The 14,039-nt window shown below is 40.2% G+C and overlaps 1 protein-coding gene across 1 annotated transcript; it reads right to left on the reverse strand.

Moving 5' to 3' along the window:
* Positions 1-3,951: 3,951 nt before the first annotated feature.
* Positions 3,952-9,456, reverse strand: ddx10 (DEAD (Asp-Glu-Ala-Asp) box polypeptide 10). Its single transcript, XM_047343144.1, has 2 exons — positions 7,814-9,456; positions 3,952-5,627 (listed from the first exon to the last, which is right to left on the reverse strand). The coding sequence occupies exons 1-2, from the start codon at positions 9,158-9,160 to the stop codon at positions 4,470-4,472; spliced, it is 2,505 nt and encodes an 834-aa protein (XP_047199100.1). The 5' UTR covers positions 9,161-9,456; the 3' UTR covers positions 3,952-4,469.
* Positions 9,457-14,039: the final 4,583 nt, after the last annotated feature.

The following is a 14,039-nucleotide window of genomic DNA, read 5'->3' on the forward strand; positions in this document are numbered from 1 at the left end:
TGTGTGAATGGGTGAATGTAAAACTGTACTGTAAAGAGCTTTGAGTGGTCATCAAGACTAGAAAAGCACTATATAAATACAAAACCATTTACCATTTAATCACTTAGTTCAACTTTAGGAATGTCTTAAGAACCTGGATGACCCATAACTTCATACTTCTAATTATAATTATTCTGATTGTGAACAATAATACTTATTTCTAATTAATTCTTACATGAATTTTTGCTGCTATCATTGATATCATCTTTACACTCTTATTGTTTTCATTATAACTAGTCAGCTGAAATCTGATGTGCACAAGTGTTCCTGGTGTCTCTCTCCTCTATCTCCCCCTCTCCTCCCCCTCCCCCTATCTCTCTCTCTTCTCTCCTTTCTTTTACACTCATCTCTCCCCCTTCCCATTTTCCCCTGCTCAGCCCAACCAGTCGAGGCAGATGGCCACCCACATTGAGTTTGGTTCTACTCGAGGTTTCTTCCAGTTAATGAGGGAGTTTTTTCTCTCCTCACTCACCTGTCCTTGCTCATTGTGGGAACTGTTGGTTTTCTCTATACATTGAGATAATGTATATTAGGATCTGGCGCTATACAAATAAAATTGAATTGAATTGAATTAAACTAACACAGGACAGTGGATAAGCTGATTCTGTTTATTGCATGTGTGATAAATTAAACAGATTAAATAAAAATAACAGTAAAGGGAGCTGAGAAATAAGGTATTTACACTTCATGAAAAGGGTTTTATCTTCCAGGATAAAATGGGCTGTTAAAGTAAACCCACATTTTTTTTTAACATTACTCAAAAAAACTTGATTCCTTGGAATGGAATATTTTACTTCACTTCAGCTTTTTGCATCACTTCTAAAATGGCACATAGTTCATCTTTGCACTCACATTGCTTGTTACATTGGCCATAAATGCTGCAGTGTTCGCTCAATTGACATTAGGCCACCTGTTTGGAAAGCATTGCTTTTAACATGCTCAAAATGAATGCCAATGGAACTGTGCAATACCACCTGATGGACAATGCTTCAAAAAGACGTAAATTGTATATACAACGTACTTATTAAAAAATACAAGTTGTTTATTAACCATATTTAGCAGTCTCACCGGAGACTTGTGCGCCAACATTTTGATTCTACACTTACCGTATACTTAGGAAAGTCCAATCTCCTCAAACAGCCTCATATTCACCCTGATGGAATGTCACAGGGTAAAGAAAAGACGTGAAGGAGAAGCCATAAGGAGTTGGTAAAGGAGAACCATTGAGCACAGAAAATCTTACATTTGTTGTTCTTAAAAAACAATTATTCACCTGAATAAATTATTCATAACCGAAGAAACGCACAAAATGTACAGTACTATGTTCTGTAGGCTGTGAGGTGAGTTATAATAAAGCTTCCTGCCTCCCTACCTTTTCAGTTCATACAGAGGGAACATTAAATCATCTACCCACAGGAAACAAAACAGATTTTATTTAAAATCAAAACATGTTTTTTTGAATGTTGAAATTATATAATAATAATAGGAATATAGTTGGAGAAAAAAATTGTGTCCATTCCAGTCAGGGGATGGATAAAACATGTATATTTGTGTTTAGTTGTGATGATGATATTGTGAAGGTCATCACGTTTGTGACTCCTGACAGGATGGATATGAAGAAATCATGAGCTCAGACGATCTTGTGAGGATTCACATCAGATCATGTCAAGAGAATAAAATAGCTGTTGTTTTTTTACGTCTTTGTGTGTTCAGGTGTAACTACGAGGTTGTGTCGCTTAAATGTTGCTGCTTTAATGAATTGTGGGGCGACATTTTTTCCTGTCCTTTCATAAAGGATGGTCCGATGTTTCCTTTGTTAAATTAGATGGGTTAGGAAACATTAAAGCTCCTTTCCTTATGCTTTGAGAATTTGAACAGCTCTTATTATGGCAGCGGCTGGGATACTTCCGGGTCATTTCATTCAGTTCGGAAACTTCCTAAGCAAAAATGGAGCATTCGAATGCAGCCCAGTTAGTTTTTGCCATCACAAGCAATAACCATCAGAGAATATATTGCAGTAGATGCTTTCAATCAATGAGTTTCGTACCATAAAGCCTACTTTTAACAGGACCCGTGCCGCTGTTGTAGAATTCATTCAATTACCATCACCTTTATATAACAATACAATATTCATGCACGGGTTTGTTAATGTCTCCACCAACAGGCTGGAGGAACCTTTGAGGATGGAGATTTATCACTGAAGAGGTGGAGGCGCCACCTGCTGGAAACAAATGTAACTGGATTGTTTCAATTTAAGGAAAATTATTGGGAAGTGGTTAGTGTGAATGCGGTGCAGTGATGTGTTCAAACCTTTAAGAATTTTGTCAAATTAGATATTACATATGGATATATTTTTGAGTTATAGAAGTAGAAATTATTAAATTTGTCAGCATGTTATTTTCTAATAGTAAAAATGTGTTTTACTACATGTCAAAAATAATTTGTGGTTTTCAATTTTAAAACCCCAAGAATGTGACTTGTCACAAAGAGTGATACATGTCTCTTCATGATTACATCATCGAATCATACTGTTTTTGTTGCAAGTGCATGAGCAAGACTGTTCTGAAGACAGCACGTTTTTGTAAGGTTTCTTCTAGGTTTAAGGTTTTATAATCATTGAGAGAAATGGATTACAAAGCACAAATCCTATTTCTATAGACCCCCTTCCCCTTTTTTTTCTTTTTAATATTCATGAAATATATATCATTTCATGCAATTAATGTGCCCGTCTGTATGCCAGCTATGTGTTGTTGCTTAATATCTGCATTTTTATTCACCATGTCAAATTGCCTTTTTCTTCTATGTTACTTCACATTCTACTGAATCTGACTCAAACATCAAAAACAGCATTTAAAATTGAGGAGCAAAGGATAGCAAGTGCCATTTTCAATTATTAACTCAACAGTCATCACATAAAAGGTAAAATATTGAGGACAAATAGGGTAGTACAATAATTTAACACATGTTAAATGTGCTTTGTAAAAAAAATCTAGAAGGTAGATGGATGCAGCCAGGCTTTTCACCATGCTGGATTAACTAGATTATATAAAGCAGATTGAGACATGAGTTTATGACTGAGCTTCTTAAAGGGATAGCTCAACCAAAACTGAGAATTCACTCATTATCTACTCACCGCTATGCTGATGAAGGGGCAGGTGATGTGTTTGAGTCAACCGTATGGAGTTTCAGGGCTAAACAGAATTGCAGCCGAATCCAATACAATTGAAGCAACTAGTGACCCCAGCTTCAGACGTAATAAAACAGAAAAAACATAACATGCCTCAATACTGCTCCTGTGGTGTCATCCAAGTGTCCGCAAGCCCCGACATTCATATTTTACTTGAAACAAGGTAATTTACAATGTGTTTTAGGCCTAAATCCCTCTGATATCTTCTGACGAGGTGCATTCAGGGACCGTCAAATACTAACGTCCACTAGCTTAGCCACTTGGTGGACTTTTAGGCTTAAAACACGGTGTAAATGACCTCGTTTCGAGTCGAATATGACTGTCGGGCTTGCAGAAACTTGGATGACACCACACGAGCAGTATGGAGGCATGTTAGGTTTTTTCGGTTGTTTTATTACGTCTGAAGCTGTGGTCACTAGTTACTTCCATTGTATTTGATTCTGCTGCAACACTGTTTACCCCCGAGACTCCTTAAGGGTTTTGTGGGCCCAAACACTTCACCCACCCCTCCATCGGCATTGTGGTGAGTAGATAATGAGTGAATTTGCTTTTCTGGGTGAATTATCTCTTCAACACCTCTGATTTAAAAACCCTGTTGATGTAATTTGATGATGATACATCAGCATAATGTCGGCTTAGCTTAAGGAACTGCAAATTTATTACAAAAAGCCTGCATTATAAATGTGACAGATGTGGACATTTAATAGCTATGGGGATTTTAAAGGAACTCTGAAAATGTATTTTATTTGTACTGCACAACAAGTGAACAAATTAACTTCTACCAACGTTACAATCATTGATTATTTCAGCGAGTTGTTTAAAAATATGTACATGTACTGTATGAGCCAAATAATACATAACATGAATCATAATTTTATGACAGCTTGTGGGTTGTGTGGTTATTGTCAATCAAATCTGATCAAATCACACAAACAGTCCAAATGAGGCACATTGGCTGAGTTTCTCCAGTGTGAATCTCAACAAAAATAGATGCATTGGACTTTGTTGCTGATGTACACACAGATCCCTGGTGAGAGATCTCAAAATATACGCAAGTGCAGAATCAAAACACTTAAGTAGCTCTTAATTGTTGTCACTTTTTCCTATAAACACCACCAGACTCAAAACCTAGCTACAAATGGCACTTCTGTTTGGACATTTTCTCATTTAACTCTTTACTTTGTTTTTTTATTTAACTGATTAGTTCATCAACACTCCCCTTAAACCCCTTATCCCATTTTCTCTACTTCATTCCCCCTAGCAGATGCAAGACTAACTCCTCATCTTCGGCCAGAGAGAGACCAGTGTCCAGAGGTATGTGTTCATCATTTAGCTGTCTTACTTTCTTCCTCTTCCCTGCTATAAGCTCTTCATCACTGCTTTCACTGCTTTGTTGCCTTTTTGCTGATCTTCTTTGATCCTTTTGGCCCTCCTTTTCCTCCTCCAATGATCGCAAATTGTCAGGGTCCGGAAGAGCACTGGGGTCAAACTCATCTTCGCCGTGCTTGGCCAGGTACGCTACCACCTCTTCCTCTTCTTCAGACTGCTGTCCGTGCTGCCTGCTGGCCTCCCTCCTAGCTGCCTTGGCCTTCAGCCTCTTCTCTCTGTGTTTAGCTTTCACTTTGCAGCTGTACTCCCGCTTGTCAAACACCTGGTCTTCATGTTTCAGCCTTTCCTTGGCCTTCTCCACATTGATACCTGAAACCTCTTCATCTTCCTCATCAGTCACTGCCCGTTGGACAGGTGGCCACAGCTGCACAGCATCTCCTTCTTCATTAAAGGTCACTTTGGTGTTGACATGGAAGTTTCTCTTAAGGACCTTTTTGGCATCTTTGAACTTTGTTTCTTTTCCAAATTCTTTTTTGGAGCCCTTGGAGAGTTCCTCCTCATTTTCCTGCTCCTTTGTAAGACTGAAGACATTCTTTGTTTTGACTTTAAGTAGGTCCAAGTCTCTTAGGTCATCATCGTCATCATCGTCACCCAGAAGTGTTGTCTTCAGCTGATTCGCATTTTGTTCATCACCACTTTCCCCATCCTCATCTGAGTCTTCTGACTGATAGTTTTGACCTTCCCCATGAGGAATGTTTCCTCTCAGCTGAGCCTTAAAACTCCTCAGGTCATCATCTTCAGACTGCTCTTCCTCTTTCTGTTCATCTCCCTCAGCTGTCTGCGCCTGAACTTTATTTAAGAAGCGCACCCTTGGAGCCACAGCAAGGCCCAGAGAAACAGCAAACTCTTGAATCTGGAGTTTTAAAACATCAAAAACCTCTTTGTTCTTCATCAGGTAGACAGAGCGCAGGTAGGAAACAAAACATCTCTGGGCTCTCTCCTTCTGCTCTTTCTCCTGGGCCAGGAAGGCGACAAGCTTCGGCTGGACAGTCTGCAGTTTTTCTGGGTTCACCTGGAATCAACCACACAATGAAATTAATTAATACCGATGTTAACTTTTCCTTTTTAAGAGTTATGTATAACACTTGTAGCACTATGGAACAATATATTGATGGAGGGTCTCATATACAATGGTAAATATACAAAAGAGAAAAACCGACATGTCTCTTAAAATAAACAACTAACTGGTTTCCTTTGTAGAAAATCCAACATTTATATTGGTTATATTGCATACAACACCTGGGTTATTCACAGTCAAATCATCACACTTTTGGGACTCACAATCAGAGATATTAGTAACATTTTAAATGCTGATTTGATCATGTGGAACTAATATTTCCTTTGTTTGGGATCTTACTCAAGGGGAATATGGACTTAAAACTTTTTGGGGGGGCTTTGACTAGCCTTTGCTATTCTCAATGTAAAATATAACATTATGAGTGATTTTATCCGGTTAGGTGGAAATGCCAAAAGAATCCATATGTTTTAAAATTGGTCAAAGTTTTACTAAAGTTAGTTTATGATGTCATCAACCCTTCCAGAAAGTTTGGTATTAGTGGTTGTTGATATAACATTACTTATCTGAAGGGGCATCACATTTCTAATTCCTTACAATAAACTTGAACAGTTTGTGATCAGTAATACCAATACAGTACTTGGTTGATGGCATCTCAGGCCAATGGATAGTGTCTAAGGAAATACAACATAGGGGGAAATCATAATTTTTAAGCTCAATGTTAATTCAATGTACAGTGACAAACGCTTACACTGATCAAATTTTTCCCAGCCAAATGATCACGATAAGCTAGTTTTTAGCACAGATTAAGTCATTATAGTAGGTGATTTCAACATTCATATAGATGTTGCCAAAGACAGTCTCAGTGAGCATTTAATTCACTGATTGACTCAATTTGTTTAACTCAACATGTAAATAAACCCACTCACTGTTTAAATCACACTCTTGATCTTGTTCTGACATATGGCATAGAAATTGGAAATGTAATATTTCCCCAAAACCCTCTTCTGTCTGACTATTTTTAATTACACTTGAATTTAGTTTAATTAACCACACTGATTCTGCACAAAAATTATATTATAGTCAATTTGTATCAGAAAGTACTGTCAACAAATCTAAGGAAAGAATTCCTCTGACATTTACTTCACAGCCATGGGTCAGTACAATACAGAAAGTTATCAAAACTTCACTGACACATTTTATTAATCTATGTGTCACAGGAATCGTTTTTAGGGCTATTGTTACTAATATAACAGCAGTGATATAGAAATTATAATAACTTTAAAATATGCCACAATTACAATTATTCCAATGTGCTTTATGTGTCAGTTTTTCAGGATGAGACAAAGCAATTTGAAGGACTTTTTCCACAAAAGGAGCCAAAATGCATGCATACCCAAGATATTCTGCTGAGCTTGGGGATGTTTATCAATCAATCAATCAAATTTTATTTGTATAGCCCATATTCACAAATCACAATTTGTCTCATAGGGCTTTAACATGGTGTGACATCCTCTGCCCTTAACCCTCAACAAGAGTAAGGAAAAACTACTTAAAAACCCTTTTAACAGGGAAAAAAGAAGGTAGAAACCTCAGAGAGAGCCACATGTGAGGGATCCCTCTCCCAGGACGGACAGAAGTGCAATGGATGTCAAGTGTTTATCAAGGACATGCTTACTGTAGAGTGTACTATATTCCTTTTACTTGAGTGGAACAAGCTCTTATACTAATTTAAATTGGAGAGATTTTGTATGGGACTGTAAAAGGCAGATTAGCAGTTCAGACTGGGCTATTTTTGTTGTGGAAGAATACCTTGCAGTGCATACTTAAAAAATAAAAATAAATATAAGAAGTTAGATATTAGATATAAATCCTTTAAATTTGGAATATAATGTATTTAGGGCTGCCCCTTTTTTTCAAAAAGGGGCAACATTTTATGGTGTGCCGTCTAATTACCTTATGCATGTACTTTGTTATAGGACAGAAAGCTGTTTGAATGTTGCAATCCTGTATATTGACCGTTCAGTGTCTTGTCTTTGTTTGCATTAAACTGTTTACTGAAAATGAACACAAACAACAGCCTACACATAAGGTTGATTTGAACTCTTTTGGATTATAATACATTGTTCCCTCCGTTTTGGTCACTTTAAGTATAGCGTGATGGTGTATGTCTGAGGTCTCACCTGGATCTTATTGATGGGAACCCTCTTCTCCTGCAGTTGGCCGACCATGCCCCTCTCCTCTGAGGGGAGCAGAAGTAACAGGGCCTCTCCACCCTGCTTGTATCTGGCAGTCCTGCCCACCCTGTGGATGTAGGTGTCTGCATTCTCTGGACAGTCGAACTGCAGCACCCAGTTGACTGCAGGAAAGTCCAGGCCTCTGGCAGCTATATCAGTGGCAAAGAGAACAGCATTCTGCTTTTTGATGAAGTCATTGTAGACCTCCACCCTCTTCATCTGCTGTTGCTTGCCATGCAAAGCCAGGATGGGCATGCCGGGTCTTAGGCGACAGAAAACTCGGAACAGGTATTGTACCTCCTTGCAGCAAGCAAAGAAAACAATGATCTTCCTCTTCAAGTGACTCTTAATGAAAGAGTAGAGCATGTTAACTTTATGGTGGAGCTCACACACCACATAGCTCTGCTCCAGGGTGGCCGGCGTGCTGAACTTTGCTTTCTCGTGTACCCACACATACTCTGGGTCTTTCAGACTTAGCCGGGCCAAGTCTTTGACTGACTTAGTCTGTGTGGCGGAGAACAGCAGCGTCTGCCGGGACCTAGGAAGGTTCTCCAATATGGCGTTTAATGTATCGGCGAAGCCCATGTCCAGGATGCGGTCTGCCTCGTCCAGGACCAGCATGTGGAGGTCGGATGCGTGAAAGGTGGCCGTCTCGTCCATGTGCTGCAGTAGTCGGCCCGGGGTGCAGATAACGATGTTGGTGCGGTGGATTCTCTCCGACTCGCTCTTTAGCTCCTTCCCCCCGATGATGAGCCCCGCTGAAAACTCGTGGTTCTTGCCCACCTTACGCAGAACTTCGAAGGTCTGGTAGGCGAGTTCTCTGGTGGGGGAAATTATGAGCGCACCGAGGCCGTCCATGGAGCTCCATTGTTGTCGGTACAGACACTCCAGCACCGGTATGATGAAGGCTAAAGTCTTCCCGGAACCAGTCTTCGCCGCACCGAGGACATCTTTACCTTGCAAAGCGAAGCCGATGGTCTGTCTCTGGATCTCTGTGGGCTGTCTATACTGAGCTTCCTGTAGCCCTAGCAGGGTTTTCTTTGAAATGGGGAAATCTGAAAACCTGACAACGTCTTTGGTGTTGATCTGTCCGTACCTGCTTTCAAGTCTGTGGATGTAATCCCGTTCGACCTGCCACTGTGGTTTCTTTTCCGCTTTCTCTCGATTTACTCGTGCTTTCCTCTTATTGTATTTTTTCTTCCACTTCTCGAAGTTTTTCACCGGGTCAGCACTGTCCTTCATCTTCGTAGGTTTGGTTTTCCTCCCTAAATATTCTGAGTTTTCGGCTTCCATAATTTCATCCAAACCAATCCCGAGCACCAGCGGTCACTCCAAACACACGTGGAAGCACCTTCTAATACGTTTTACTTGACGAATTCAGAGCTGTCCTCTTGCAACCGGGTTGCCACAGACATATGCTGATGCAGGTTCGAACAGGGCCTGGTTGTTCGCGTTCCGCAATTTAAGACAACCAAACCCAGATACCAAGAGTGGAACCACTAAAACCATAACCCGACCCCCGAACAACGTGGAAGAGGCAGTTCACCGGCGCTTTCAGCGTGACGTCATCAGGACGCGACACAAATCTCTCTCTGATGTAAGGGTTGCCAGGTCCGCTGAGTATAAATGAAATAATTTAATTATTCCATCAAAATCACAAACTGCCTGAAGTCCAGACCATCTCTCACGCATACGCTGAAACGCAACTAGCGCGATCACACACACTACTTTAATGCATCACATGAATGTAGAAACTGAAATCTGTTTAGCTAAGTAGGGTAGACTTGAATTTAAATTATACCATACCTGTGGTATTTTATTTTCAGTTGCTGCTAAAAACATTTTAATCTGTTGGGTTGCACCTGTATGGAACTTAAAACACACACCATGCATGCACAGTAAACAGTATTTTAACAATACACATATTCTGACATTCAACAATGTTTTCCTATCTGGAATTTATTCTTATGTAAGAGCAGAATCTATGCACTCAAACACTCTTGCACACACTTGACTACTGACATGCTTGTTTTTTGTCAATTCTGCAATTGTATAACATAATTTAAATTAAGATATTTTAGAGTTTTTATCTTAAAATGACAGCTACATTTATATTAATTTCATTAAGTGTCTTGGAGATTTCAAACACATGGCAATGTTGAAGAGGAGAACACTTTAACACTCTACATGTTAAATATGTTACAGTTTTGCAGCCACAGCTTTGAAATTGTGCAATTGTAGCCTTTTCATTCTGTAAAATGAGCAGATTTTCTGAATGAGACGGGAGATGCCCCAGGAAGTACAACCACACCACACTGTGCTACTATTCTATACAATGTATATATATATATATAGTGTGTGTGTGTGTGTGTGTGTGTGTGTGTGTGTGTGTGTGTGTGTGTGTGTGTGTGTGTGTGTGTGTGTGTGTGTGTGTGCGCGCACCTGTTGCGCACCTGTTCAATTTTTATTTCAGTGCAACCCAAGGTATAAATTGTTACTGGCAGCAACTGAAGTTGAAGGTATAATTTAATTACTAGGTGTTATGGAACTTTTCTGGAAGCTGTGAAAGGAGAACTCAGGCAGAAGCTGATGTCTTATGCAGAAGATTTTAATGTAGACTTGATTCATCAAGGAGACCAGAAGGTGCACTGCAACAATATACAAACGCTAACAGAGTAACATGAGCAATTGTCACCCCCAAGTCCGACGATGTCTTCGACAGCATCCCCATATATCTTCCTCTACTTGCGTCACCCATTCTAACAGCACACAGAATTGCTGTCACTCTCTATGTTACATGTAGGTGTTCACATCCTATTGTATAGTTGAGCCTAAAGTATGCATAACTAAATCACATTGTGTCCTTGCGCTGCAATGCATTGTTGGTGGGCCCTTTATCTTTATCTTTAACCTAACCTTGGGTACTGCTTAGAGATAGAAGGGAGTATCTGTGGAATTTAGACAGGCACTATTCTCCTATACCAGGGGTAAGCAACCTTTACTATCAAAAGAGCCATTTTGTCCGCTCCTCCCCCAAATAAAATTTGTCTGGAGCCGCAAATCATATTTGATAACACAGCTTATAAATTGTATATATAGTTATACTATATATATATATATATAAATTATAGTTTGTTGCATTTATGAAATTATAGAACGACAATAAAGAAAACTGTTGACATTTTATTGCTATTTTTACCTGTTACAACAAAGGAAAACACCAAATTCTTATGAAGAGGAGAACAAAATACATTGGCATGTGTAGGCCTACTTTGAAATAAATTAAACACAGAACTATGCTTTTTCGCTCATCTCCAGCTTGGTACTTTTCACCAAATGCTTTGTGCTTGTTCTGGAAATGTCTTTCAACATTACATTTTTCATACAGATAAGGCAGCATCGTTGGCAGTGAAAGCAAATTAATCTGTCCACGCATAATTAAACTCTCTATTTTCCTCCGAGACTTTTCTTAGTTTAGTTTACCGAGGCTTGGGGTCGGAAACTCAAGATTAGCCACCTGCAGGGAAAAGCGCCGGGCCGTAGACGTAATAGGATGTGACGCATATTTAAGTTGACGAAATATTTTTTTTTAAAAGTGAGAGCAGGTCAGACTGGTGGCGGACACAGAAACTGAAGCTCAGTACAAACCAACTGCAGCTTCTGCTCTGATCAAGAAGCTGCGGCGCTGATCTCTGAGCAGCTGTGACCAGAGAAACTCTGTGTTTTCACTGTTTCCTCTGTTAAGAAGCAGCCGGTAAGTCACTGACTGGCTGCTTCCCAAGAACTAGCTCTGATCTCACTGTGTGTGTCTCTCTGAGCGAGCGAGTGGGGGCGGAGCCCCGGGGCCTGTGTGGCACGCCCGCCCGCTCCTGGTATTTCATGACGGCCTGATACGATGATGATTTTAAAAAATGAACGTGACGTTCACTCACGTTCAACATATGAAAACTGATTAGTTAAATTCACCGTTCGCGAAAAATATGCGCGAAATGCACAACACTGTACAGGGAGCCACTGCAGAGGGGCTGAAGAGCCTCATGCGGCTCCAGAGCCGCGGGTTGCCGACCCCTGTCCTATACAGATATGTGTAATATACAATTGTAATGGGGTCAATCCTTAATAAAAAGCTTTAGCTAAAACAGGATAGTTTTAGCAGTGTTACTTTACCAGTTATGCTTATATATCATTGTAGATATAAAATCACAGCTCTAATTAACCTGACAGGACGGCGATGCCTATAGGATGAGAGGAGTTGGCGAAGTTTATTTAGGGACACCGTAGTCGCTCTCTCTCTCTCTCTCTCTCTCTCTCTCTCTCTCTCTCTCTCTCTCTCTCTGCCTGCACTGCCGGTCCTGTGAGGAAGTGTAGCGTGGGCGCAGCAGGTGTGGACGCCAATTGTTTGTTGCGAGCCCAGCGCACAGCTGTGTGTGTGTGTGCGCGCCCGTGTGTGAGAGACGGCATCAGCGTCGCCATACAGGCACGCTGTAATAATCTCAGCGTGTACACACAAACTAATGGGAACGATACTTGTAAGTAATGCGCCGCAACATTTATCCAGAGTCCTATTGTGTCTGTGACATTAAGTGTAATTGTCCTTTTCCTGTTTTAGTACTTGTCATCACGACAATAAGGACGGCGTGGGTCTCTGCTTTATTTAAATTAATTGAAGGTATGGCATAATGATGTGTTTTATATTTGTAAATGTTTTTAAACATTTTGATAAACTTGTTTAATAATTGTGTGACCTAATATGACATGTTTGTTTCATAGGGCTGCCTTCTGGCAGAATATTTACGGTCACTGTTTTTTCCCACATTTAGATTTCATTTAGATTATTTGGCCTTGTTTAGATTTAGTTTCTTTCTGATTAATTGGTTTGATTTCTGGTTTCTTTGTTCATTTTATTTTGTTCTTTGTTCTGTGGGCAATGTGCAATATGGTTGACGGGTACTGTGCAATCCTGGTTTAATGGCTTGAATATTGGTGAGTTATTGGCTCCGTAAACTAGAGGCCCTCTTCTGTTATTTCAGTGTATAATATCGCTTGCAGTGATAATCCACTGGTGCAATCACACCAGTGTTGGGATTCTTAAAGTGTGCTGTGTTTGTTTTATGCATGATATTTTAGCTTTGTTAAATTGGGTCTGGAGCCTTTAATTTCTCTCTTTTTAATCTGTTATTTATATCAAGTATAGGCCGGTACTCCCTACATTGCACATGATCCTGTGCTGTTTGATCAGTCTTTTTAACTCCTTTGTCCAACTTGAATAAATTGTCTATTTCTGGAATCATCAGCCTCCCGTCCCGTTTATTCTGGATATATGTGGTGAACCCAATTGGCATTCAACTGTCACACTAAACTTTTGACCACTACAGAATTGGCGTTGTTGGCAGGGTCGGAGGCTGAATATACAATTTTTCTGTTTATTTTCAACATTTTTTTATTGTGTTTGTTTTTTTTGGGGCCCTATTGATTAGTAGAAACTAGGCCAGAGTGGGAAAAGACAGTGGCTGGTCTACAGGTGAAGAGGACCACGGGCTGATTTGAAGATCTCTCAACATACTGACTGTTTATTGGGAGGATGGAAGAAGTACAGGCCCTTATGGAGCAGCTGCAACAGCTGAAAACAGCCAATGAACAGTTGAGAGAGCAGTTGCAGAACCAATCAGAGTTACCTGAACCAGTTCCAGGGTCATCCACTACTTCTCCTCTTGTGGTTCCAGCAGGCAGCCTAGCCTGTGATGCAACCAACCTCCGTTATGTTTATGTACCTAGAGAGCGTAAATGCCCCATGTTCACTGGTAAAATGTCAGTTGATCTGTTAACAGTTGAACAATGGATTGAAGAGGTACGTAGATGTCTGGAGGTTCGGCATATGCCAGTACTTGAACAGTTGCTGTTTATCACAGACCATTTAGATGGAGGTGCCAAGTCAGAGATAAATTTTCACTCTCGTGCCGACAGAAGTACTCCTGAAAAAATCTTTCGGATTTTAAGAGAAAACTATAGTTGCGCTCAGTCCTATGTTGCGGCACAGTTACAGTTTTTCCAACGTACTCAGCGTGAGGGTGAATTTTTGCGTGATTACTCGCATGCCCTTAAGTCCTTAATGGATTTAGCGATACGTAAAACGCCTGGTGGTATCCCCAACTCTGATGTCTTGTTGCGTGAT

The sequence above is a fragment of the Hippoglossus stenolepis genome, chromosome 14 (assembly GCF_022539355.2).
Source record: "Hippoglossus stenolepis isolate QCI-W04-F060 chromosome 14, HSTE1.2, whole genome shotgun sequence".
Classification (NCBI taxonomy): domain Eukaryota; kingdom Metazoa; phylum Chordata; class Actinopteri; order Pleuronectiformes; family Pleuronectidae; genus Hippoglossus; species Hippoglossus stenolepis.

Excerpts from the sequence above, each read along its gene's own strand:
- ddx10 (XM_047343144.1), bottom strand. The coding sequence starts at position 9,160 with ATGGAAGCCGAAAACTCAGAATATTTAGGGAGGAAAACCAAACCTACG. Across the intron at positions 5,628-7,813 it reads TTCCCATCAATAAGATCCAG|GTGAACCCAGAAAAACTGCA; the intron begins GTGAGACCTCAG and ends GGTTGATTCCAG.